The sequence below is a fragment of the Didymosphaeria variabile genome (genome assembly GCF_027946475.1).
Source record: "Didymosphaeria variabile strain IMI 356815 chromosome Unknown scaffold_6, whole genome shotgun sequence".
Classification (NCBI taxonomy): Eukaryota; Fungi; Ascomycota; class Dothideomycetes; order Pleosporales; family Didymosphaeriaceae; genus Didymosphaeria; species Didymosphaeria variabile.
Window position 1 is genome coordinate 1,000,581 of NW_026611625.1, and position 26,750 is coordinate 1,027,330.

The following is a 26,750-nucleotide window of genomic DNA, read 5'->3' on the forward strand; positions in this document are numbered from 1 at the left end:
AGCGCTAAAGCAATCATCCAACAGTCCGCGCGTGAAACTCTTAGCTTGGTGTAGCTCTTCAACTGTTCTCTGGATTTAACCCCACCTTCTCCTCAAAAAGCCCCTCCAACCCTTTTTCCACATCCTCCAAACTCTTCTCCACCGCTGGCGTCCCTACCGGACTCCCTGGTGCAGTTCCCGCAGGCGTCTCTCCCGCGCTCTTCGGCATCTTTAGCCCATACGCACTTTCCAGCGTCTTCCGCATCTCATGCTCCTTCTCAAACCACGCGATGCAGAATCCTATAACAGCCAACGCAGTGAACAGAACCCAAACGCACTTCAAGCTCTCTGTGAAGCCATGTATGATCTCAGCCTGCACATCTGTTTCAAATTTCTTAATAAAGCTAGCTGTGGCGCGCTGATAGGCTTGTCCCTTTTCGAGCTGAGCCTGTGCTGTTGTGGAGGAGATTCTGGGTAGTAAAGAGGCGAAGCGCACGTTGAAAACCGCGCCTGGGATCGCTACGCCGAACAGTGACCCCGTGCCGCGAAGGAATGCCCATGAGCCGGATGATTGGCCAGTCGTGGTGTCCGGGAGCCTGACTTGAACCGCGGGCAGCATGCTCGAGATGACGATGCCGGAGCCGGCGGCAGCGACCAGCTGGAACATCAGCCATGCGGGCACGGTTGTGTTCTTCGCGAGCATAACGCAAAGTCCTAGTCCGAGTGCCATGCAGCCGAAGCCGATGATGTGAATAGGCTTGTATCGACCCCAGTGGGTAAGAAGGGGACCACCTGCGGCTGCGAGGACGACGATGACGAGGGTTGTAGGAAGGACTTCGAGACCTGACTGCGTGGGTGTGGAGCCTTTCACGGCCTGGAAGAAGGGCGGTAGGTAGAACTGGAAGCCGTAGGTGATGAAGCCGTGGATAGTCGTAAGGGCGAAGGCGATGTTCGTGGTGCGGTTCGAGAAAACATCCTTCGGCATGATGGGGCTGGCGCAGTACTTTGAGCGCTGGAACAGCGCAAAACCGATGAAACCTGCGAGGCTGAAGAGGAGCTGGATGACGATGGCGGGATGGTCCCAAGGGTGAGAGGCACCGCCAGTGCTTAGTGCAACGAGCAGCATGATGACGGACGCAGTGAGGACTGTGGTGCCCCATATGTCGACCTTCTTTATCTCTTCTCTGATGTTCATGTTTTTCATCTTGAGGCCGCCGCCCACATGCAGCCAGAGATACATGACGATCATGGAGATCACACATACCGGTATGTTGATGAGGAAGCACCAACGCCAACCGCGCTCAGCGAAGACGCCTCCGAGGAGTGGTCCCAGAGTCGTTCCGATGGCAAAGACAGCATGCTTTATAGCCAGATAAGGACCCCTGCGTCGGAGTGGGACTATGTCGCAAAGTACCATCTCAGCGAAGAGATCAATGCCGCCCGTTCCAAGGCCTTGCACAATTCGACCGAAGATCAGCACTCCGCCTGAATTCGCAGCGCCGCAGATGGCGCTGCCGATAGCAAAGACGCCCACTGCCACCAACATGGGATACTTGCGACCCCACATGTCCCCTAGCTGGCCATAGAGGGGCTGCAACATTGTGCTGGCAAGCAAGAACGCTGTAGCGACCCATGAGAACTGTGTGCCGAGATCGAGCGCATCAGATATCGTTGGGAGTGCGGTGTTGGTGACGCTCCCTTCGAGAGCCGAGAGCAGAAGCGGGATACAGATGGCGATAAAAGAACGCCAAAACCCCTCTTTGCGTCTCCATTGCAAGCTAGGAGTTTGTGAAGGAAACGAGGGTAGATTCGGGCGGCTGTGTGTTCTTGTGCGTGCTTCGCATGTTGCAGCTTCACGCTTCAGTGTTCTTTCAGAGTCGTGGTGCCAACTTGCCTTTGAAGACAATGTCGTTGGCAAATTGGAAAAGTGCACGCTTGGTGCTGGCGAAGGTAGGGAGATCTTAATAGCTGGCTCGCTCTGCATTTCGTCTGGCAGGTGACGGGCTGCGCGTGTACTGCACGGACGAGGCAAAGTTGGAGTAGTCGTACGTAATGTGAAGTGATGGGGAATAGGCTTGGAAAATTGCGAGAAGAAGACCGGGCTGTAGTCACCTATGCCACACGGGAAAGATATGATACGAACTGCGGTCAAAATAGGATTTCTGTGGTTCCATTACCAACGTCGTACCGCACGTTAGAATCCACAACCGCCCAACTTCATTTACGGTGCGGTGCAATCTACGGGTAGGGCCCAACATTGCTCATCGCTTGTCATTACTCGTAGGCTCAATTGCTGGAGGAGCGGTGGGTGCATGTCGAACGGACGTGAAGACTTGTGTCATACCCATCAAACCAGTTCAATGGGTGGTTGATGGTGATTGACCGACCAATAGAGCTGATACACTGGGGCAGTAGTAACATCAGAGTTGTGGAGAGAGAAGTACTGTGGGATGGGAGCCGTCAGCGAGCTTGCGAGATACTGAAGGGGCCAAGAGTTGCTGGGACCACTGCGGCAGCTCCGAACCGTGGTTCCAGAAAAACGGTACTGCTCAACATTGTAGGGAGCGGGGCTTATGTTGATACTCGCGCAACAATATGATGTTTTATTAAGCCAATACTACGTTCTCATCCATGTGTACAGATTTGCTGGTTGCTTGGAGCCATTTCAGAGAAGTAAAAAAGGCTCGAAGCAATGCCATGGCTGTTCAAGATGGCCCTTACAACATTTGATGGCCCTGATTATCGAAAGATAATTGCTGTCAGTCATTTCATCTGGTAACATGCAAGTTTAGGTGCAATATCTTAACCTGAGAGAGTGCGAATGAAGGGGCGCACGATTGAAGACGATAGGCTACCTAGGTAATGATGAGATACACGTCTGGGCGACAGATAAGGTGGTGGGAGCGCATATTAATCAGTGACAATCGCTAACCCGTCCTCCACTACTTCGCCAAAGAGCTTTACGGTAAATCGTTCTTGGAAACATTATTAGGACAAGGTATGGCGCGTGTATGTCAAGTTGAGGATTGGTCTTGGTCTTGGTCCAGACCCAGACCCGATGTTGGCTAACTGTTCGAAGCCTAGCGCTTGCACGTGTTATTTGCGTCATCCATCTCCTCTCAACATCGACCTTCGACCGGACTCAGGACATCACTAAACACCAATGCTGTTGTCCCCGCATCGGCGCGTTCTGTCAATAGAAGAGAATTTTCTATGTAATTCATTCAAAGCTGACCTGATAGGGCAATGCAACTCTGCGTTCTCTAGCAGTAGACACATTGGAGTGCAGCCGAGCTGCCTCCGCTTACCGCGGTACTTCGGTACTTGCGCAAGACAAAGAGCCTAACGTGTAGCTACTAGACGGAAGCATCAAACAATAAGATCCACTATCTCTGGGAGCCTCGGCATAATTCCTCGTACCCGTCCCCTATGACTGGACTGTGGCCTTCGGCAACATGGAGACCATGCTGAAGAAGCTAAGCAACTCCACGATTGCAAGTTGCTTAGCCCGAATGACCCACTGGGAGCCGCGTGGGGATGCGCGTCACAGCTGGCATACCTTTGAATGCATATTAATGTAGACAGGTCCCTTGAACGCATTGGCACGTTCAGAAACTTGCCCAATTGACTCGCCATGTCGCCCGCTGCAATCACCTCCAGTGCCCCGCCTCCCACGAACGGGAAAACCGCCACCATCAAATCCCCCGCCAAACCCATCATAGCGCCCTCATCGGTGCTACCGAACGGAACGAACGACGGCGTGCCTGCCTGGGTGAAGCCTGACCTCAGCCGTCTACTCCGTGTCGAACACTTAGAAGGCGACTTCGCTGCCCGTTCAGTCTCGCTCGTGGATCTGCCTGCCGGTGCAACTTTCGCGCGAATAACGAACCCGACACCTGCGACATGTGCCTACACCTCCGTTCAAGCATCGCGAGATCTACACATCGAGCTGAACTGCGATCTGGTATACATAAACCACTCTTGTCGGCCTACGCTGGTGTTTGACATGCTGAAGTGGGAGGTGCGGGTCAATCCAGAGATGAAGGGAGGCTTGACGGCGGGCGAGGAGCTCACTTTCTTCTACCCGAGCACGGAGTATGACATGGCGCAGCCTTTTGAATGCCGCTGCCAAGAGAAGGAGTGTCGGGGAACAATTTCTGGTGCAAAGGATATGTCGTCAGATGTCTTGCGCCAGTACTGGCTGAACCCGCATATTGAGGAGCTGCTTCAAGAGAATATAGCATAGAAGACCGATTAGATATGTTGAAAAATGACCATTGTCTGCACCAATGATGATCTTAAGGTTGTTATGAAGCGTTTCGCCAGACCTTCTCTTGGAAGCGGAGCATCTAGTCTGGCTAGGCACCCATGGCAAACCGCTTCGTAAAGCCCGCCTCAGCTTCAATCGTCTTGGCAAGTTCATTACCGAAAGGAAGCTTAAGTCTACTGCTCTCCCTTGACGTGAGAGGTACAAGTGTTCATATATCTATGATATTTGATCGTTTTAATACACTAGAAAAACTTTGCAAGACCAGACCTAACTTAAATTCAGCAATCACAAATCTTTCCACACCCAGTCCTCGGAAGTCTTAGGGGAGAGACCGGGCGCAGTCATGCATTGTGCAGAACATTTCTTGAGCCTTAATGTCGTGCCGCAATGCAATAGGAAACGTGTCCTGTGAGACATTTACAAGATCACCAACCATTGCGGCAGGGGTGTATGTATGGCACCTAAGCGCCCGCCAATCGCTCTTAAGTGGCTTATTCATGGCACATCGAAGAGCCTCATGAAGGCCACTGCAACCAGCAACATTATACATATGCTGCATGGGCATCCTCCAAACCATGATTCTCCTTTGCTTTATTGTTGTGTCAGACCGAGAACATTTCAGATCTCTCTTCTATCTGCGTCTCTTGTCTTCATATCGAAGACTTACCGCGGCAAGGCGTAGCGCGATAACTATGCCCTGGCCCAATGGAACCAGCTCTTGACTTGTGGAGTCATATGATTCGCCAGCGCTCGGGATCCGGTGTACAGTGCCAAAACTGCTATCGACAGACCCGAGTATGTATCTGGAAGCTCCGAATGGGACAGACTGCGTCATATATTCGTGACGTTCTGGCGAGGCCTATCCCTCACAGCGCTGATGCAAGTGATGGAAGAAGATTATGGCTTTTGCGCAAGGTAAGTCCTAATGGGTCAAATGGGTCACTTCTTGGGTGTCTGATGCCATCTCTAGGAAGTACTAATACAAAAAGAAGTTCGGGGAGTGGTGCACAAAAGGCATGCTTTCAGCCAATCCTCTGACGAAAGAGCAACCGCTCGAATCTGCTTCCAAGGAATGCTTCTCCTACAGAAGTCACTCCGGTGCGTCATCGGTGAATGAAACGCCAGCAATAAGTGTACCTGACGCTACATGGATCGGATCGTTTTGTTCTTTGTCTCATCAGCCTCATTGCTGCTTTACCGCACGTATCGCCTAACAACTTGAGCCGGCTCAGCTCACCAAAGGTCCGGAGGCAGTCCTAGTAAGAACGGCAGATTCCGTTGTTGCATATCTAAAGGATGGCTTCTCTAGACCAAGATTACATTTGAAAAAGGCAGTCATAGGCAGGAAGAATCACATTCGCCAAAAGGGGAAGTATCTTTGTCCAAAAGATTTATTTTGTACCAGTAAAGACTGTCTTAGTGCACTCCATCCCATTCATAACGTCAAGATCTCACATCGAAGACAAAGAACGACTCACCACATCGCGACCGACATCGTTCTCCTTCTCTGATACCGCTCTGTTCTCCGCGTCATAGAGTTGCTTGAATATGCTTCTAAGCAGGGCAGTAGCCAGCATTCCCCGACCCAGCATTGACGCAGCCACCACTGCCGCAGAACTGAACGAACTAATTACCGCTGGTCAGAAGAGTATTGCAATTGAATGAGAATAAACAGGATATGATCGGCGTCGGTGGGCTGTCCCTTTGAACTCAGGGCATTCTTGATGTCGCTTCCGTACTTGCCTGAGCACGAGACTGGTAAGCATCTGTACTCAAAAAACAGACATTCGACGGAAAAAGAATTGTGAAGGAGAGGCTTACCGATATAGAGTAGGTCGGAACCCCAATAGTTGTAGCCGTAACTACAGTTGCGCAGGGCTGCGTCTGCGGTGGCTTCCTCAGGTGTTGGAGCCGCGATAGTCACGGCCGCGAGGACGAGGACGAGTGTGGGATCGGTGAATTTCATATCGGGTCAAGAAGTAAGTATGCTCAATAGTGGACCAGGGAGCTTGGGGAAAGGATGGGATGAGTGTGCTGGCAGATTTGTACGGTCTCTGAGCACATTATTGGATTCGATCCCGGTCGGTGGAAATTTTCGTCAACCCCTATGTTGTCCACCGATACAGTAGCGACCTTCTTATTGGGACCATTACCTTCACAAGGCATCTCTCGTTCCCGGTCTTCGATGACAAACCTGTTATTTTGAAAGCAGCAATGTGATGATGAATTTTTCGAGACAAGGGGTTACTCATTTTCATAACCTTGAACGATTTACCGTATGTCCCTGCTCTCCCCAGCTCCCAAACAAGGCACAGCGAAGTCTCACTGTCCTTTCTCTTTGACGTCACTCCCGTAGATACTCTTCAAATCTTCCTCAGAATCGTAATCATTACTGCATCGATCGTCAACACTATTACGACTCATCCATCAACTTCACCGAACCGCAAAGAGACTGGCGAGCAGCTTATTATTATCACTCATACACAAAACCATCCTTCAGCTTCTTTTCCACCGCCCACTTGGTCACAGCATCCAGATCCTCCTTTGGCAGGGCTAGTCGTTCATTCGCCAACCCCTTTGTTGCTTCGTAATTTCCGTCACCGTTCGTAAAGAAAAATCTTGTATACATGGCCTGTGCAAACCCCGAAAAGCTGCCCTTATACATCTCCTGCAGTGCCTTACTCGTGCGCTCCTCCGCAGGCTCAGACGCGATGTCCCAATCGTCGTCCGAGTCACCAAGCGCCTTGTGCACAGAGTCCAGCATATCGCGCTGGCTGACCAGAAAACTGGACACATAAAGGGCATCGTTCTTCCAGTCCTCTACAGCAGGCTTGTCACCTTGCTTCGTGATGGGCAGGTCGAGCAGTGCGGCCACGGCGCGGCCGCATTGTGCCAAGGTGCTGGTGTTGATCTTCTGGGTGCCGTCATCGAAGAAGACGGCCTTCTTGTTTTTGATGTCGATGCCGTAGAAGTCGAGGCCTCCGGCGAGGGACCACTCGTACCAGAAGCTGCAGGCGAGGACGATGTAGTTTCCGCCGGCGGATTTGACGTCTTCGAGGGCTTTCTTGGCGACCGGGCCGTAGACGTTCTCCTCCATGAACTTCGTGTTGTTGATGTCTGGAAACAGTCAATTTTCGAGCGCTTGTTACGTGCGTTTAGCCCTTTGAGGATGGCCACTTACCCATGCCGTAAGCATTGGGCATGATCCAATGAACTCCTGCTTTAACAGCAGCCTTGCAGATAGTGGGATGCGTCTCAGGCGCAGCCGATGCGCTCAAACTGATGATAAGGAAGTCGTGACCGCGCATAGCTTCGATAATGGAGTCTTCGTTGGAATAGTCTACGGGGGCAACCTTGACACCCGAAGGAAAGGTGGCCTTGCTGCTTTGGCGCGAGATGGCGGTTATGTCATGGCGACCATTCTTGAGCAGCTCAGCTACGATATGTGAGCCTATATGCCCGGTGGCCTGCTGGAAGTCAGTATGTTTCTGTTTACGTAACCCCGAACAATGAGAGGCTAATCTCAAAATCCATATAGGCAACGTACACCGACGATGGCGACCTTGTTGATGCGGTTGTTTGGCATCTTGAGCTGTGCAATCGTTGCGGTATCGAAGAAGGGGATCTTGTGGAGAACGTTGTACTGAGGATGCGACGATCTGGTGTGATGAGAGCCTTCTTCAAGCCTTGAGGCCCATCCCTTTATACCTTCACCATGTTCTCTTCTCCGAGCGCAATCCGTGGTTGTACTGCCTAGATACGATTGCTAGCACATAACGGGAACTGCCGCTAACCCTGACTCGTATAATAAGCACGCAACGACGACATCCTCCCGTAGGCGGCGGAGGGACCCTAATCCCGAAGTACGTTCAGCAAACGGAGGTATTAGACCCCGAGCACAGCGCTAGCTGCTATAGGACTAACAGAAGGAGGAGAGCGGATGAAATCCACTCTCTGATTGGTGCACGTCACCTGATTTCCACGGACTTAGAGCCAGAAGTCCGCCTGGTGAAGGGAGCGACAACAACATTGACACGCCGATGTGGCTCTCAGCGAACGCCCAACAGGGACCGCGAGGACCCACACTAATGCCTTACAGTCACGCCGACTTCGTCTTCGTCCAGCTTTCGCGCAGTTCTCGTGTGGCTTCCCGTCCCAGCCATAAGCAGGCCAAGCTTTACATCAAACCTCAATCTTTGCAGACTCGTTTCCAGTATCTGCAGGCTTGATAAGTTCGTCAAGCCGCTCATTTCCCCCTTATGGAATGGCTGTTTAAACATTTGGATGAGCGCATGCAAGCATGCAAGTCTTGGGACTGATGTGAGTCTAGAGGTCTGCGCTTCACTTATGTATCATCGGTGTTCAAATCAGTGCCCACCAACAACATCCCTCAACTCCGTCTTCGGCGTCAAATATGGTTTCACCTGTTTCCGCACCTTCGTCCGCTGCTCAAACGCAAACGCAAACCCCACCAAGCTCTCCTCGCTCCACTTTGCCCCCGAAAAGCTGATACCAAACGGAATATTCGGCCCAGTCGCAACAAGATTTCCCCTCCCATTGTACCTTACCGTCGTGTTTGCTGGGTACGCCCCAAGCGGCACAGTAACAATCGGCGCGCCAATGATCGCTGAAATGCCCGACGACACGCTTGAAGGTGTGACAACAGCGTCGAGCGAGTAGTTGGCGAGGGCACCTAGGATGCCACCTATTCCGCCGAGGTATTGGTTATACTGGTAGGCGGCCCACTCTGCAGCTGAGCCGTATGTGACGTTCAGCGTGAGTGCTTCGTCCCAGGTTGCTGTGTCGCGGCTGGGGAACTCTTCGGGACCGAAGGATTGCGTGAAGTTCCGCACGTCAGCCAAAGATTTGACGCCCGTGGGATTGTAGGTCAATTGCTTCAGATAGCTCGCGAGGTTCGCAACGAAGTCGGAGTCGAGGACGATAGTTTCGGCGTTGCTTTGTGCCCATTGTTCGAACGCGGTGTAATTTGTGTTGTCAACTATGATGGCGCCTGCATCCCGGAGCACGTCGAGTGCGGCATCGAAGGCATCGAGGATAGGTGCAGAGTTCTCCTGCCCGAGGATGTAGTTCCGTGGCACGCCAATGCGCTTTCCCTGGAGGGCGCCGAGCTTGCATGCTGCAAGATAGTCTGGTAGCGTGCCATTGAAGGGAATTGCGGATGTGTAGTTGTCGGCAGGATCCGGGCCAGCGATCGCTTGTAGTAAGATCGCGGCATCCTTCACTGTGCGTGCCATAGGACCGACAGTATCCTGATGCTCTGAGATAGGTATGACAAGAGCGCGAGAGGTCAGTCCGACGGTTGGCTTGATGCCAACGAGGTTGTTCACATCGCTGGGGGAAATGATAGATCCGTCGGTTTCTGATCCCAGGCTCGCAACTGCTAGGCCTAAGCTACTTGCGACACCTGAACCGGAGGAAGAACCTGACGGGTCCTGCTTGGGATAGTAGGCCCCATACGTTTGTCCACCGTACGCTGACCATCCGTTCGAGCTGTTGGAGGATCGGAAATTGGCCCACTGGGAGAGATTGGCCTTCCCAAGAATGATGGCACCTGCTTGGCGAAGCTTTGCTGCTACAGTGGCATCGCGAGGAACTTTGGCGCCGCGGAGAGCATAGGAGCCGGCGGTGGTGTTCATGAGATCGTTCGTGGCGATGTTCCCTTTGATCAGAATTGGCAGACCATGGAGAGGTCCGCATCAGTGTTAGCCACGTATCAGAAGATGGTTGGCTTAGAGGCATACCCTCTACATTTACCGGCTTTCCTCTCAGCATCGAGAGCCTTAGCGATGTCCAAGGCATCCGGATTGAGTTCTGTAACCATATGCAGCGTCCCATTGACCTCCAATATCCGAGCGATATATGCCTCCACAAAATTAGCTTGCTGGGAAAAGGTCACACTGTCCTCTCCAACTCACATTGACAAGGTCTACGCTCGAGAACTCCCCTTTATCAAGACCTTTGGTCAGTTCACTCGCCGTAGCATCAAGCAGCTTTGGGAACTTATGCCCGCGGGACGGAGCTCCAGCCACGAGTGGCGCAACAATCGTAGTGGCTACGAAAGCTTTCCAGAGGTACGCCAGCAAGAGCATGGTTACGCAGTCGCAATGATGAACCACTTATTGGTACGGTCAGCCGTCGTGCCGGTCTTGGGAGCAGCTGTGCTGCTCTTATAGGTGCCTGACGACATTTCTGCATCCCGGTTTAACCAGCATAGTCTACCAGGATACAAACAGTCGATCAATTCACAACAAGCGTACAAGGACGATAAGAGACCAAGGGTCTGGCGCTGCCAGGTACAATAGTCAAGTACTCGCAACAAAGCTTCGGCAGTGGTACGAGCCATTGCGCTGTACCAGCCGCGCTGAAACAGTATCACCAGACTTCCTCGCTCGTAGTAGCAAAAGGTAGGTGTGACCTCAATAGAGTTGGCACAAAACATGCATTCATCTCGCGATGTCAATGATGATGTTTGCGAGGTTGGACCTGCATGCGGAGAACTCGATGACCGATAGTGGGCTAGCTGAAATAGGAAGGCGCAACGTGAGTTGAGAAATCTGGGGCGGGACAACTCGACGCGTTGTTCTCCGCGGGCGCGGGACGGCGGCCGCTAGCAGTGATTGCGCATCACATTTGTGAACTTCCGATGGTCGGCTGGGACGCTTCTTGGGAGCAGTTATCGACCTTCCTTTTTGGGCGACGTGATTGCATAATGGTCACCAACAAGATATGCTCTGGGACGCGTTCTTGAACGTTGTTGTCGTTGCCGTTGCCGTGGCCGTTGCCGGCCAGATACTGTGCTCTACGGGGGTAGTTGAAACCCTTCTACACGCAACAAGGCTTTCTCAGCAGCCGTTATGTCATTGCTGGTTTAGTCGAAGTAGCCCGGAAAGAGCCACTGCAGCTTCTGCTCGACTGGTCCGCGGGCCTCCTTGTGGGTCATGGCGCCCGCAAACCTCATTTGGCCTTCAAGGTGCTTCGCAAGCACCAACTGGCCGTGTTCCTCCTTGCTGAGCTCGTCAAGCACCGCGCCGACAAATCGACGTGCATTCTCCGAGTTGGCTTTCATGTGTCCCATCACCATCTCAACGTTGACATCCTCATCGGGTCCACCTCTCCAGCAGTCGTAGTCTGTAGCCATGCAAATCATCTGGTAGGCGATCTCGGCTTCGCGTGCCAGCTTCGCCTCAGGCAGCGCGGACATATTGATGACTGACCCGCCCCAGGAGCGGTAGAGGTTCGACTCGGCGCGTGTGGAGAACTGCGGGCCCTCCATACAAATGAGCAGACCCGTATCGTGCAGACGGACGCCTTCGCCCTCCAGCGAGTGCCCGCAGCGACGCACAATCTTGGCCAGGCTCGTGTCGAAGGGGTCGCCGAAGCCGACGTGTCCCACCATGCCGCCCTCAAAGAAGGTGAAGGGTCGGATGCCCTTGGTGCGGTCGATAATCTGGTCTGGGACGACGAAATCGCGCGGGTGTACCTCCTCCTGCAGCGAGCCAACAGCCGAAAAGGCGATGATGGTGCGCACGCCGATGCTCCTCAGGGCAGCAATGTTGGCCCGGTTCTTCACCTCATGCGGGGCGAGCTCGTGGTGCAGACCGTGTCGTGAGAGGAAGGCAATGGGGGTGGGCTTGCCGGACGAGGGCGAGGGGTGGTGCAGGATGGAAATAGGCGACGATGGCTCGCCCCACGGCGTGTCGACCTTCAGCGACGCGGCGAGGGTGAAGCCGGGGAGCGACTGGATTCCTGTGCCGCCAATGACGGCAATGTGGACGGGCTCTGTTGGCGGTCAGGACGCGTCTTGCGGGTTTTGAGTTTGGCGCGGAGGAGAGAGCTGCGCACCGTCATACGTAGAAGCGACACCAGCCATTCTGCGGTACGGAATGCTTATGAAACGTTTCGTTGTGTGTGGCACAAGACGAGAGGACAGGAAGCATCCAGCGCGCGGCAGCATTCACGCAATTCGCGAGTGCCGACACGTGGATTGCCTTCTTCCAATTTTCGGGCGCGTAGCGGGGCATCGGATGACGCCATGCGCCCCGACCCGTGAAGCCCAAGGTACACAGCATGTAACCACCACCAGTCGTCCTCAACGCCTATCGCGAGTTGCACAATAATCACCGATGGATCATGGACTGGTCAGTTGTACACCCTATGAGCTCCAGATGTTGACTGAGTATGTGGACTTGCTCGGAACCATGTCATCAAGATCAATCATCACGTCGAAGCAGTCCGGACTTGGTTGAGCGAATTGCGCGGCGTCAACGGGGACAGTATAACAAAGCCCTACGTACCAGCCACCGGCCTCTGATGATGATGAACACGAGTGTTGTCCTGTCTGTAGGATCGAGTACCCCCGCTGCGGGCGCAGAATTGCACGAGACAGCCAAGAGCCGGCTCGGGGAACAAAAGCATGCAGACACAACTTCGAAGAAATGTGCCTCGAAGCCTGGGTAACGCGCAACAAGGTCCAAAGCGCTTGCCTGACGTGTCGTGGGAGTCTATTTGATGCAGTGGATCGTGAGACCTGTGTTGTTCCCAGAGCGCTTAGAAGACTGCGCCGCGTTTGCAACCGTTCGAACTGGGTACCGAGCTTAGTTTGTGGAAGCGTGCCGGAGGTTTTATAAGTTAGTTGTCTGCGGTCCGCATGGCAACACCAATGGTCAAGCGATGGGATGCCTCAGAGTGCAATATTGTACATCAAGGAACTTGTTTCCGCACATGCAATACATAGGGCTCTAGAACACATTAGAAGTAACTGGTCTGAATAAATCATGCTGCACACCGCGAATTGCGCTTATTTATCTCTAAAGGAGGTCACATTGTGTGGTCGTGCTAGAAGGTACACAGTACATCGTGGACACGCGCTTTTCCACTTGGGGCGGTCCCCACGTCCCAAAAAAGCTGCCCAATCGGAGTTCCCCAAATGCGAACAAGCCAATCGTTCCCAACACGTCGCAGGACCTTTCATCTCACACCTTCGGCAATGTAAAGCATCGACTCAGAGCTCATTCAGTCGTCTGCATGCACCATGGCCAATCTTCTTCCGAATCATCCGAGCCCGCCAACATCCTTCGAATTGGCCTTCGCGTGCCCTCCTACTCGTGGATCCGCTCCACCCACCCCTTGAGCACGGCTAACAATGACTGACCTCATGACCAAGCCCGCAGACAGCCGCCCTATGAGCATGAAGAAGAACCAACGGAAGGTGAAATCTGGATGCCGGACCTGCAAGTAAGTGTCGGGCCCCCCACTAAACACACAGCTATCTGAGCTGATACTTCGCCTCAGAGTTCGAAAAGTGAAGTGCGACGAAGGTTGGCCTGCCTGCCGTGCCTGTATCTCTACGGGGAGAGTCTGTGATGGCTATGGAATATGGGGTGGAGGCGGAAACCGCTACGGACAACGTCAAGCCCTAGGAACTGCGGCAAAGTGCCCGCAGGCAACTCAGCGCGACCACAGCGTAAAACTGCTTGTTCAAGGGAGTCCATTTCCACCGCTAATACCAGTATCAAACACTGAAGAGCACTTGCATTTCCAATTTTTCAAGGAACAGACCTTGGCAAAATTACCAGGTGTGTACAGCAGCAAGTATCGCAACCTATGGGAATCCCTAGTGGTCCAGGCTTGCGCCGAAGAGCCGGCTGTCATGCATGCAGTACTAGGTGAGTTTGGGCTAGTACGATTGAACGAGCTACAAATTGACTCTCTTGACTCTCATTGGTAGCCATCAGCTCGGCACACCGAAGGAAAGTACTCGATGGTGCTTCCAGGAACAAGGTGCTGGTGCTCCCGGACAAGCAAGAGGAGTTCTTGCTCCGGAACTATTGCAAGTCTATGCAATACCTTCAGCCCAGCTTTCAGAACTGTGGAACGCGATCTATACGAACCACTTTGATCACCTGCCTTGTTTACATTTATCTCGAGCTTCTACGGGGCACCTACAAGCGCGCATATGACCATCTAGATGGCGGCATGAGACTGTTGGCCGATCTACACGATGAGACATCTAAAAAGGGAATTTTGCCTAGGACTTCTGCTCATAAGCCGTCTTTAAGCCTAGATCAAGATTGCATAGACGCCTTTCTCACAGAAGCTTTCGCTCGATTGCGAGTCCAAATGGAATTCTCGAGGCTCCGATCCGGCACAGGCTCTACGCTCGCTCCTAAAGTCGCGCCTGACCTCCCCACTCTCAAATTTAGTTCCTTCCACGAAGCACGCCATTATCTGGACCGCGTGTTCGATGGCATCAATCTCATATCGAAAGCGATTCGTGATGGAAGCCATGCAAGCTGGCCTGATGGTTACTGGAACATGGTATTGACTGAGCGCCATTTCATGCAGGGCTCTTTGGACTCGTGGCTGCGGTCATATACTGCCACCACAGCTGATTTGGGCAGTAAGAAGAATGATAGTGAGCTCACAGAGTACAGAATGCTTCGCATTTATCACACCATGGCCGAAATCTTGGGCGCGACCTGTCTGTCGCCAGAACAAGCGGTCTTCGACCATCATGGCGCGGGTTTTCTGTCCATAGTTACACAGTGTAACAACATTGCGTTGGCTGGCGAACCCAGCAATCATGCTTCTAGTGGTGCTCGCCTTCCAGATACTCGTCGTCGCGCTTGGCCGGACATCAGCTGGATACCCCCTCTGTACTACACCGCCATCAAATGTCGCGATCATCAAATTCGTACGCGCGCTGTGGATCTCATGTCTTCTTTCTGGCTTTACGAGATCGTCTGGGACCTAGGAATCCTGAACATGTCCAGCATCGTCGCTAAGGAGGTTATTCGAATGGAAGAAGGAGATTTCTTCACACCTGCAGTGAATTTGCAGGAGAGCGATAATAACATCATGCTCAAGAAAGTTATCGAGCATGACTCGGATCCGTCGCCATTATCGTTGCCAGAAGAGCGGAGATTCGATACAGTCGAAATGGTGTTACTAAATGACGTCCTAGGAAACATCCAAATGGCGTGTAGGAAGTGGCTTCAGGGGCAGGAACAAATCATCCGAAAAATATACAATGCAGCAGAAGATGCATGGATCAAAGTTGAAGAAGATCCGATATCAAGATCAAACGTTCAAAGGAGCGTGGCCTTTAGCACCGAAGGAATTGCGAATCGAATATGATGACCTCACTCCTCGTATATCTGGAACTCAACCATGGGAAGTGTGCTCATAGATTTCTTTCAGAGCATAGAAGTCCTTGCCAGCCGCTCATAAAGCCTGGAACAAATGCTACACATTTTGGGGTCTGTCTGTACTTTTGCTGACTAAGCCGCACCACAATGGATGCTTTTTCCGACCAAGCCTCTTTTTGCCCGCTCACAAACTTGGAAAGGACGACCGTTGCTGGTATTCTGTTATTGGACGGAAGCAGTCACGTTGTGACGATCGTTTGCATCAGTTTCACGAGGCTTCAGCAATTCCATGAACGACCAATCATATCCCATAAGGATACCACCTTCCCAATGAACATTGCCAGGATGCCTAAAGTGGCAACATTCAAATGCCAGGTGACTGCGCATCCTGTTCAGTCGTCTTCCCCTCACTCCTTTTCAACTTATCGACGAGAATGAAGTTCTGCGACATTGTCGCGCTTCTGGCGAGCCTCGCGCAGCTGGCAATTGGCCTACCTCAAGCGCCTGTGCAGCAGGTCGTCAACCGCGCCAATTCAGGCTGTGGGAAGACACAATGGCCGACGGACTTCACGCATTATCGCCTAGGATTGAAAAGTAGTGGAAAGGATCGAAGCTACTCGTACCATATACCTGCGAACTACGACGATCAAAAGCCCTATCCGGTCGTTGTCGGATTCCATGGCTCTAGCAGCATTGGCCTTTTTTTCGAGCTTGACACAAAGTTGAGTCAGTCACGGTATAGCGAAGACGTATGAGAGCCTTTCGTGTTGCTGCAGCGACGTTTGCTGACACCAGCGAACTAGAAAATAGTCGTCTATCCCAACGGCCTCGATGGTAGCTGGGCTGGACCAACATACCACACATCCTCAACCGTGCAAGAAGACATACAATTCGTAGCGGACCTGCTCGCGGATGTCAAATCTAACGTTTGCATAGACGAGGACAAGATCTTTGCAGCCGGCATGTCCAATGGTGGCGGCTTCATCGGAACACTAGCCTGCGATCCCCTCGGCAGCACTCTTTTCAAAGCCTACGCCTCTCATTCTGGAGCCTTCTATACCGATCTCAATGGTCCGAAAAACAACTGCGATCCTTCCCCTAAAGCACTCCCTATCCCGCTTCTGGAAATTCATGGCGGCAACGATAGTACCGTGCACTACGAAGGAGGGCAGGGCGACGGTGGTCCTGAACCTCCAATCCCAGACTGGCTGGACTGGTGGGCGGAGAGGAATGGATGCGACAGCAAGACCGAGGAACCCCTTTTCGAAGGACAGGTGCAGCATCTATCATGGAAGTGCGGGGACGCGGAGGGAGTATTGCAGCACTATAAAGTCTCGAGCATGGGTCATTGCTGGGCTGACACAGAGATCAATCTTTCGCAAATTTCAGTTCCGCAAGGCCCAACGGTGATAAGAGCTAGTGAGATTATCATGAGGTTTTTCGACAGCGTGTGAAAGAATAGGAGCCATTCTCACCGATCCGAAAAGTAGGTTTGCTTTCACGACCATCGTTTCTTTCCGGCGGTATCGGAAAACGATGCGGACTATCATCTATATAAGATACCAACAACATACTTTATGGGGAATTGTTCCTGTAGATAGGCTTTCATCATCAATCGTCGCCTACATCCTCCAAGCTGTGTCATTCCTATTCGTTATATGGAAGCTCGGCCTCTTTAGTTTCGAATCTTATCAACATCGTACCAGTCAACTCCTGTTCAGGTTCCTCATATCAGATGAAACAGAACTCGATAATAATAGGCATAAAGTTTCTAACAGTTACAATACGTCCGACCGACCAAGTCTTCTCCAGAGAGACTCTGGTGCTAGCTAATAGAGAACTTTCACTAGAGATTCGCCAAAAAAATGCCATGTAGGCTGAGAAAGTGATGGGGCTCTCTACAATCATTTGTATCGGGCGGAGCTTGATGACTCCAGCAGAACAGCTCATTTGTTGTAGTGTTGACCTTATCTCTTCCATGTACTCAGAGATAGTCCGCAATCTATCATGGCTGCGAGAAATGTAGCCATGCTGAACAGAAGAGTGGCATCGGGAACTAAGCGTAGCGACTCGTGAGCTGGACCCCTAAATGCGACCAAATTGCTCTCTCGTGCGAGTTTCTCCTGAAACCGTATGCTTATAACTACGACGCCATCGTAAGGCGAGTATGGACACGTTAATAACTCACGGTTTGATCAAGAAATGTACCCGTAAGGCACGTGTAGAACGAACATAAGATTCCACAACCGTTATCAAGCTTACAGACCAAAAGCAAACTTCGACGTTCCAGCTAAGAACACTGCCCACTTGCTGAGACCCATCGTAATCTTCCTTCCCTTTACCGCTTAAAATTGCTGCCATCTCCCTATGTCCCTCCAGTCCGCATGAGCGAAACTCGCACTGGTCCTACCACTTTGCTCTCGTGGGTTTCTAGGTATGTGTCTGCTCGCATTACGCCTACGAAGAGAACTACATGGGCTCACACTGCGATGACTGTACCCGTCACGCGGCATTTGGCGCGGCCACTCGGCTTGGTCACGAGGAAGGCTTACACGACGAGCGTATGGGCTCTGTTCGTGGATTGTGCGTATTTCCCCCGGCGTGAGGAGACCTTGCTGTCGATAGAAGGCGTCAGCGCTGCGGTGATCGCTTCCGAAGTAGTTTTGTTGATTGCGGGGATTCATATCTGCAGTTAGCTTAGATAGCGTGTGCCGTGACAAGAGCTGAATTCGTCGCCCCTATGGTCGTCGGTTCTTTTGTTGGTATAAAAGTTGCTAGTGCGTATACTTTGTGGTACTACCGCTGGCGCTGGAAACTGTTCTGCGGGAATCCGGAGGGTCTTTATAGTGGTAATCACGATGCGACTGGGAGAGCTTCATTTTTTTCATGTGACTGGCGAGTGAGTGGAGTGGTGTCGGGGATATTTGAATATTCAGTACCTCAGAAGCCACAGTCATCTCCGTGCGTGTGATTTGTCACTGGAAGTGCACATGGTGCTGTCTTACACGCTGATAGCGCGCTGGCAAACGCATCATGTCAATCTACACGCGCAAGATTGCGAAATCGACTGTTCGCTCCTGTGCATGTGTCCGTGGTAGGGTAGCATAGGTCTAAGTCAAATAGCGGCATATGTGAGCGTGCTTTATATCGGGAGAGTTTGATTTATGGCATGATGTATGTTTGGGTGGTGTGGGAAGCGTAGTTCAAAGAAGTAACGCTTCTGGTATGCTTGTTACACGCAGGCGCTTCTATGAAGTTCGCAGTGTGAAGTTTTCTCCAAGTGGCACTTCCGGTTTGGGTTATAGGGTCAAGGACTGCTAGTGGTATGTGAGTATGTCTCTCATCGTCGACTTGAACACATGGAGGGTCAGATGATCACTTACCACGCGTTAATCGACCCCATGTCGCGAGACGACTCAACGGCACCCCTAAAGGACTTCACACTCGTGGCCAAACAGTGCGCGAATTGGAACATCACCGATGTAACATGTAGCCTCACTCTGCAGCCACGCCCACGCGGCCGTGAGCAGGCGCAACTAACCGTTTTTGTGCTCCTTCATGAGCTCTCGACTTTTACGGAAGGAAAAGTAGACCTGTTACAGGGCTGTCTACGTAAGACAGCGCTGACGCGCCTGGAGTGCAGCAAGGGTGTCGAGAAGCGGAAGATTACCACGGTGGACGTGAGATATGTGATGGGCTGATTGAGGAGAGGGCCAGCAACGGGGAAACAGAATGGGAAACGATCTAACGCAGAAGAAAAGCAAGCTGGAATCTATGAGATTAAGCAAAGGCGCGACAAAGTCATTGACGGTGTCGATGGAAAGCCCATGGTCAGGAGGAGCGCACGATTGGCTGCGGATAAAGCGGATGAAAGCACAGAAAGCCTTCGCGTTCTATCCACGGATCCAGCCACGACGGAAGCAGACAGCCGCGATGTCGAATCGATCGAAAGCGAAAGCGACGATCATAGTCATGAGGATGTCTTTCCCGAATCGCCCCCTACATCGCCACATCAATATCCTTGCCTGAGTAATGATGGTTCGAGCTACCGGTATGCTGCACTGAGTGACGACTCATGGCTTGTTTTACATGGAGATGAAGCCCCAGGCACGGCCAATCGCCTGCAAGAACTGGACGGGTACCTGAGTGAGCATCAGCTCCAGGATGCCCTCCCTCCACTCCTGGACGATCTCCAGGAGACAGGCACTGCAGGTACTCTGGCGCGCCGCAGGCTGGCACGGCTTATTCAGCTACGAGAGCAGCCAACGGCGTATTGTAAACGAGAACCCATACGAGCAATACGTGAAACCTCACAAGACTGAAGTGCAAAGGTTGAAACAATCTCTTGCTGTTGATTCAGCGTCTCAACTTATGTAGTGACCACGACTCTCTTGACTACCATCGTACCGGTAGCGCGTGACGTCATAGGAAACACCGCGCTCCAACTTTCTTCTCGTCCCTTTCGATCCTTCCGTACACCACCACCATTAACCAATCGATTTCTCCCCAGCGACAATCACTGCATCATTGCCACTTTGCGACACCTTCCCCTCTGTACTTCTGCCACTATGCCTCTTCGCGTGCCGACGGTCCGCTTAACCCAGCGCATCTCCCCTCGTGCCTTCACCACGACATCGCGCGCCTCCCTGAACGAGGTCGGCAACCGCTCTGGCGAACAACTCGAGCAAAAGAAACAGGAGCAGTTGAAGAAGCAGGAGAAGGGCGAGGGCCATTGGCATGAAGAGCTTGCGTCACAATCCGAGGCTAAGATTGCAGCGGACAAGGAACACGTGAAGGATCACGACAAACACATGAGTGATTTGCAGCAACATACGGCCAAGAAAGGCGAGAAAGGGGAGCTATCTGTAAGTCAATCGCTGTGTATGGGTGGGTCGCATTGGCGCGCTAACGATTGGCAGTGATTGTCAGCCGGAAGCGCACGAATTGTACATAATCTCGATTAACTTTGATGCGAATATTCCGAACCTCATTGATCAACCTTATTTTAAACTGCCCTACAAAGGATCTCTTCCCATTGGCGTTCCTACTGCAGCTGTAACATGTTGCTAGCACCAGAGCCGTACTCGTACCAAAAGCCACTGCGAGCCTACCAGCGAGTTTCAAACGCCTATCCATGCATTGACACTCGGCCCACCAAACATGTACTTTGAACCTATCCTCAACGGGTACTATTGCCTTGCTCACAGCACGTGGTGTCAGCTACGGTCCATCCGCGAACGCTAGTTTCTTCATGACGCCCACAGCGGTCATTTACCGGCCCACTGTGTGTGCAGCTTCGTTCGGCCCCTTCCTACGTGAGCTTGGTAAGTAGAATGCACACCTCTTGAGATGGATTCGCCCTCCTTTCCCATCTCAATGCTGCATGAAGACCGACCGAGATGGTAACCGGATCTCGACGTTGCTAGCCGTAGCAGACTTCGTTTGTCTCACGCAGCGCCGAGACATGACGGAATCTGGGTCTCGAACCGGTACGTATTCGGTACGATCAGTGCACCGGTGCGGGCACGAGTTCGGCATGCCACGTTCGATGCCTGAAGACATGGACTTATCGGGTTAGCGCCGGGATGCGCCGCATGTCATCCAGACTTCCGTCCCTATATGAGGCTAGTCCTAAGGGCAGCGTACGCACGCGGCAGCTGCTCCGCTCCCCCAGACAGCCCAGCTATTATCGGCGCACACACCCCTTGCAGGAGCGTGCACCGATGCAAGCAATACATCTGCCAAAGTTTCCGCTCGTTGGAATTTCCTTTTCTTACTTCGTCTCGCGCACAGCTGCGTTCACGGCAGACTAACCGTCCGCTAAGCGGTCTAGCAGACCAGTTATGCCGAAAGCACAGCGCTCGCGCGCCTGCCAGCAATGTAGGGAACGCAGGGTAAAGGTGCGTATGTTCCTGCATTTCGGTAAACATGGTACGATTTGTGCAGATCCGTTGACGTATCCTGTTCTAGTGCGATGAGACGCCGGAAACATGCCAGCAGTGTTACCGCCTCAATCTGAGGTGCTCGGGACCCCTGCAAGGCTCTGTCATTATTGACATGACTGAGCGCGTGACAAGACCACGACCACGTGCGAAGCGTGAAGTGAAGACGTCGCCAGTGGTCTGCGCAAAGAGCGAAAACGAAGCATCGCCTAACGACAAGGTACTTGTTAAGAACGAACCCGGCACTCCGGATCACCCATCGAGCAAATCGGCGCTACCCGTCGCTTCTCCGTCCAGTCGGAAACCCTCTATGCTCGACCAAGTGCAGCGCAAGGAATTAGCGACTAGAGATGCCATCGCCCAAATTCAACGTCACTACAGACTGCCTGCCCTGTATCAGCCGTCAAAAGCTGTTCCCGATGCACTCGACATGGCCTTCATTTCACATTTCGTACACCAAAACAATGCCACGCGCAAATATACGCCAGAAGTACCATGGATAACATCTCTACCCGATGTCCACGGCACGGCATCCAAGCCCGCTGTACGACTCTCAATACGTGCTGCATCCATGGCTTTCTACGCCGCCGTGCATCGAGACACTACCATTCTCGTCGACTCGTACCGATGGTACACCATGAGCCTGAACTGCCAAAGACAGTCGCTCGCTAGACTACCTGCGAACACTATTCCTGATGCTGAAGAGATTCTTGTTCCTATCATCTTGAGTATCTATGAGGCGTACGCAGGCACGACTACGACTAGCATGTGGCCGCATATGGCAGCAGCGGCGAAGATCGTCGAGCTACGTGGGCCGACCAATTGCACGGGCATCACCTCTACACTCTTCAAGATAATGCGCGTTTCCGATGTGAGTCAGTCTTGATTTCGCGACCCTAACCATCACTAACGGCCGCGCCAGGCACACAAAGCTATTGTCTTCAATACACCCTCCGCTTTTGCCTCTCCCAGATGGTTTACCACGCCCTTTATAGGTCAAGCGAAAAGCGCTCACCAAGAGATCGCCGACATAATGCTGCTCATACCCGAGACAATCGCCATGCTCGAGGTTGTACCAGGCAGCCTCCGGCGATTCTTCAACCAGCCACTGCCATTTGGTGCCGTCGCCGAACCTGTCGTTGCACGAATACATGAGTGGCTACGCTTCCTCGATGAATGGGCCATACGCTTCCCCTACCTCACAAAAGCACCCATCGGCGAGATCGTCGTCACCACCGACATGACCAACCTCTCAGCAGGCGTCAACGTGACGACAAACGGGGAGCTGACATTGCCTAATAGCTTCGTTGCTTTCACAGCTGCCTCTTACCAGGCTCTCCGCCTCATCCTCTTCCTGCTTCTCCACAAGGTCATGCCCAAGATGGCTCCTTCACCTCTGCCCGTTTTCACTACGTCACCCACCTACCCGTCGCCGCCGTCTGGATCTTCACCGGCCATCCCTCGCATAGATGAAACCTCATTACTGGACACTGCAACCATAGCCGCGCAAAACGTTTTGGATATCGCAAAGTATCAGGAGACTACACATCAGATTGGCGGATTCGATGTGCTGCGTACTGTGTTTCCGCTCGTGATTGTGGGAAATTTGAGCCCGGGCCAGAAGGAGAAGGATAGAGCGGTCGATACACTTACAAAATGGGGTCATCAGAGAGGTATAACAGGGTTGTGCACGGCTTGGCTGAACGTATGAGACTAGATCCACTACAGAAAATGTTCAGTGCTTGGTTTGGATTAGCACTGGGAGCAGTCTCTCAGCTCGATACTTCGGCAGAATGTGGTTTGAGGCCCAAGTCTATGCGCCGAAAAGCAGGACCGGTCGACACAATGACCGCGTGCTCTTGCTTGCGGCCACCAATGCTCCACTTCCTACGTAGGAAGAAACATCCGATCCTGCCGATCACACGCAGTCGGAGCCGTAACTGCCGCTGTCACTTGAGGCAAATTTCCATCACCTACTTGTAGAAACATGGAGGGCAGCACCCAGAATGCACAAGTGCAATCAGAGCAGCAAGAAGGCATTAGCGCATCCGTCCTACCATAGCTTCGAGTCTAAGGGGTCTCGCATGCGAAGACATGGCGCCAGCAATGGCGGTAAAAGTCCTTTTCGCGTACACAATCCCCTCTACATAAAACTAATTTCAATTCGAATTGACGTGTGAACTCCCTTTGCTTGACATCTCGCGGTGAGTGATGAGAAACGCAGCAATCGCGCCAGCCATGGCAGGAAAGCGCGTCCAGCAGCCTCGAAGTTCAATTGCTTCCCCCGAGACGCCCAGAACATGACTTCCCGCGCATATGAGCATCCGGATCTCACTTATCTGTCTGCAATGGGGACTCGACACTCGAGCCGCTTCCTCTCTCGTCCGATGCCGTGAAGCCCTGCTCTCCCAACGACGGGGCATGGAGACTACCCGTCGACCCTTTCTCGAACCCTTACAAAGCCAACAACATTGAATTAGAGACTGCACGAGCCAACAAACGGTAGTCGCTAGCTTCGATGACAACGTCGTTTCTGTTCCGCAGCCATCCAGCTTCGCTAACGTCCTCGTGACTGTCATGCGCCCCTCTACACTCGATAACGTTCTCGTCACTGCTTCACGAGCCTTCCGAAGCGCCTTTTACGCAGTTGGTGGATGATCAGTCAGTCTCTAAGTGGTTTTCTTTTTCGCACAACCCGTCCGCGATCTATCATCTCTTCGACGTGGAACCAAAATACAACGACACGAAGGCACGCCATCAGACCTTGGAAAGCCACAGGTCGAGCACCCGGTATGCAAGATAGTGAAGAACGCATCTCTGGAGGTACAGTTAGGAAGAAGCCACCGACCGAGTGAAGCAGAAGATTTTATAACAAGAGAAGATATCCTTATTGATAATAAGACAGTCGTACATCAAGACACTTAACATATACGCCACGGCCACCGACTCTTCGAAATCCAATGCCAGAGAATCCAATTGCACCACTCTAGGGAATCTTAAAAAGTTATCGCCAAAGTACAACTGTATCCTACAAACGCAACACACAGCAAAAAATCACTGCAAAAAATCAATTAAATCGTCTCCTCTTTCCCCCACGCCTCTCTGGAGCCTGCATGTTCGCATAAAAGCCATCAACGCGGTGTCCTCCATTGCGTGTGACACGGCGCGGAGCAGGATTCGGTGCGGGGTTTGCAGCTACACCTATGAACGCTTGAGCTGCTGCTTGAAGAAGCTGGAGTTGGGTACGTCTGACTCTGAGAGGTCTGGGAGGTCGAGGTGGAAGATGAGGTGGACGGGGTCGGAGAATTGGTCGAATTGGTTGAGGTCGAGGTTGAGGTTGAGGTCGAGGTTGAGGTTGAGGTTGAGGTTGAGGGGGAGGTTGAGGCTGAGGCTGAGGTTGAGGAGGTGGAAGTTGATCTTCCTCTTCTTCTCCTTCCTCCCCTTCTTCTCCTTCCTCCCCTTCTTCTCCTTCTTCTCCTTCTTCTCCTTCTTCTCCTTCTTCTCCTTCTTCTCCTTCTTCTCCTTCTTCTCCTTCTTCTCCTTCTTCTCCTTCTTCTCCTTCTTCTCCTTCTTCTCCTTCTTCTCCTTCCTCCCCTTCCTCCCCTTCCTCCCCTTCCTCCCCTTCTTCCCCTTCTTCTCCCTCGTCTCCTCCAGAGACTGGATCTTGATCTCTTTCTAAAGGTTCAAAATCATCGTCTTCATGTTCATACTCCTCTCCATTCGGCCAATCAGAAGCACCATAGTACCTACGCCCGATAGCATTCAATTCGACATCCCAATCGCGTCCCGTAACACCGAGGTCGTTAAGCGTGGCTCTTACATCATCGTAAGTGAGCCACCTTCTCAGATCGGCCGGGTCAACTAACAACCGTCTACGAATCTCGGTTCTGAGGAAGAACAGCAGGTGGATAGTGCCACTCCCATCACTCTCGTCGTCGAAGATCTCCTGCTGCGCTGCGTTCCAGCGGGCATGGTCCGCAGGGTCTAGACCCCCTAGATTTCCTGCGAGGAGGCGCAACGCCTCCAGCAATATCGGGTCCCAGAATCTCATATCTGCTCGATCTAGACTGGGGTACAACGTGGACCCACGCATTGGCGAACCTGCCGGCGGAGGGAAAAAGAAATCCTCGTCAAAGCCGGAGAAGAATTCATTGGCCTGCGGCACGCTCCAAATGCGTGCCAACTCCTGCAGAATTTGCCCGATACGGTCCCGGTGGTCCTCACTGAAGGGTTGGAGAGGCTCGTCCGTGTAGCTTACGGTTTCGTTGTAGGTCTGCATGCTGTCCACTGCGTTCCTGAGCTCCTCATAATCGAAGCGATCGGCCAGCTCAACTGCACGCGTGTATAAGGCAACTCTGTCATCGTGAGTCAGGTTTGATTCTGGGTTCGTGTATGCCTCCAATCTATCGTTCACCTGCAGGATGTCCTGATGATCGATGTCGTTGAATGTTTCCTCCAACGTGTTCCGCGCACCCACGCTCAAGTTCCCATCTTCTTGCGCCTCTCGTCTCAACGACGCTCTTCGCCCTGGCGTCGCTCGATAGTCTTCGATATTTACATAACCCACGTCTTCCAGCCAAGCGTCCTCCTCAACGAGACCTTCACCATTGTAAACCACTTGGTAGTAGTCTAAAATCCTTTGCCTCAAGATTTCGTGCTGTTCGTAATAAGTCAAAATAGTCTCCGTAGGATCTTCACTGTCAATTTCTTCCAACATCTGCATCCAGAGGACTTCTGCCCGTGCTGTTTCCGGGCTCGTTCTGTGGAGCCGTGAGCTGTTTGCGGCCATACTTGGAAGACAAACGTCAATAGGAATGCTTAACCGTTGTGTACTGTCTATGCCACCGAATGTAATTCCAGGGTGGACGTTCATAAGTCAAGAGACCGACTGGCTCCCTTTGATGGCTCAAAGCATCACGAATAAAGCCTCACAACAGAGTCGATGAAGTGTGTGGCTTCTGAACAGACAAAGCCAGCAAACGTGACTGCAATTATGCCTTTGTTGCAGCATTTTGGGTGGCTGAAAGCCGTTATATGCCAAAGATGTATTTGTCGCCGTTCTTTGTGTTGACCGATGGTGCTGCCCTTCGTCCATGTCAGAGCTGTCTGCCAGTCAGGACGGATGTTGAATGGTGTAGTCATTCTAATCAAAAGAGAAGCTGATCGTATGATTGATAGAGATATTCATTAATGCATGTACCTGTGCACCTTTTCAGGTGCCGATAAAGAATCAAAATTGCATAATACGCCGAGTAGCGTAGGTTTGTACATTTGAAAAATGAAAAACTCCAGGATTCCCGAGCGGTATAAGCAGAGGACTGTCCAAATGCAATTGAAGCACGTCGTCTAGTGGTATGTCGCATGCGAAACAGAAACGCCAAACGCTATGAT

The 26,750-nt window shown here is 52.2% G+C and overlaps 9 protein-coding genes across 9 annotated transcripts; 4 read left to right on the forward strand and 5 right to left on the reverse strand.

The window, feature by feature from the left end:
* Positions 1–58: 58 nt before the first annotated feature.
* On the reverse strand, positions 59–1,579 carry N0V89_008264 (uncharacterized protein; the record flags this gene model as incomplete). The annotated part of the gene is made up of 1 exon (XM_056217021.1): positions 59–1,579. One exon carries the CDS (start codon positions 1,577–1,579, stop codon positions 59–61), a length of 1,521 nt encoding a protein of 506 aa, XP_056068577.1.
* Positions 1,580–3,613: 2,034 nt separating this feature from the next.
* Positions 3,614–4,225, forward strand: N0V89_008265 (uncharacterized protein; the record flags this gene model as incomplete). The annotated part of the gene is made up of 1 exon (XM_056217022.1): positions 3,614–4,225. The coding sequence occupies one exon, from the start codon at positions 3,614–3,616 to the stop codon at positions 4,223–4,225; it is 612 nt and encodes a 203-aa protein (XP_056068578.1).
* A 1,654-nt stretch (positions 4,226–5,879) lies between these two features.
* On the reverse strand, positions 5,880–6,215 carry N0V89_008266 (uncharacterized protein; the record flags this gene model as incomplete). Its single annotated transcript, XM_056217023.1, has 2 exons — positions 5,880–5,992; positions 6,071–6,215. The coding sequence occupies 2 exons, from the start codon at positions 6,213–6,215 to the stop codon at positions 5,880–5,882; spliced, it is 258 nt and encodes an 85-aa protein (XP_056068579.1).
* Positions 6,216–6,722: 507 nt separating this feature from the next.
* N0V89_008267 (uncharacterized protein) lies at positions 6,723–10,359 on the reverse strand (the record flags this gene model as incomplete). Its single annotated transcript, XM_056217024.1, has 6 exons — positions 6,723–7,366; positions 7,431–7,716; positions 7,797–8,002; positions 8,628–9,929; positions 10,025–10,133; positions 10,186–10,359. The coding sequence occupies 6 exons, from the start codon at positions 10,357–10,359 to the stop codon at positions 6,723–6,725; spliced, it is 2,721 nt and encodes a 906-aa protein (XP_056068580.1).
* Positions 10,360–11,138: 779 nt separating this feature from the next.
* On the reverse strand, positions 11,139–12,140 carry MEU1 (S-methyl-5-thioadenosine phosphorylase; the record flags this gene model as incomplete). The annotated part of the gene is made up of 2 exons (XM_056217025.1): positions 11,139–12,049; positions 12,113–12,140. The coding sequence occupies 2 exons, from the start codon at positions 12,138–12,140 to the stop codon at positions 11,139–11,141; spliced, it is 939 nt and encodes a 312-aa protein (XP_056068581.1).
* Positions 12,141–13,451: 1,311 nt separating this feature from the next.
* On the forward strand, positions 13,452–16,871 carry N0V89_008269 (uncharacterized protein; the record flags this gene model as incomplete). The annotated part of the gene is made up of 6 exons (XM_056217026.1): positions 13,452–13,504; positions 13,562–13,587; positions 13,780–13,935; positions 13,998–15,202; positions 15,858–16,166; positions 16,221–16,871. The coding sequence occupies 6 exons, from the start codon at positions 13,452–13,454 to the stop codon at positions 16,869–16,871; spliced, it is 2,400 nt and encodes a 799-aa protein (XP_056068582.1).
* Positions 16,872–19,985: 3,114 nt separating this feature from the next.
* On the forward strand, positions 19,986–20,339 carry N0V89_008270 (uncharacterized protein; the record flags this gene model as incomplete). Its single annotated transcript, XM_056217027.1, has 2 exons — positions 19,986–20,282; positions 20,337–20,339. The coding sequence occupies 2 exons, from the start codon at positions 19,986–19,988 to the stop codon at positions 20,337–20,339; spliced, it is 300 nt and encodes a 99-aa protein (XP_056068583.1).
* Positions 20,340–21,474: 1,135 nt separating this feature from the next.
* On the forward strand, positions 21,475–23,070 carry N0V89_008271 (uncharacterized protein; the record flags this gene model as incomplete). Its single annotated transcript, XM_056217028.1, has 2 exons — positions 21,475–22,234; positions 22,355–23,070. 2 exons carry the CDS (start codon positions 21,475–21,477, stop codon positions 23,068–23,070), a joined length of 1,476 nt encoding a protein of 491 aa, XP_056068584.1.
* A 1,490-nt stretch (positions 23,071–24,560) lies between these two features.
* On the reverse strand, positions 24,561–26,148 carry N0V89_008272 (uncharacterized protein; the record flags this gene model as incomplete). Its single annotated transcript, XM_056217029.1, has 2 exons — positions 24,561–25,030; positions 25,110–26,148. 2 exons carry the CDS (start codon positions 26,146–26,148, stop codon positions 24,561–24,563), a joined length of 1,509 nt encoding a protein of 502 aa, XP_056068585.1.
* Positions 26,149–26,750: the final 602 nt, after the last annotated feature.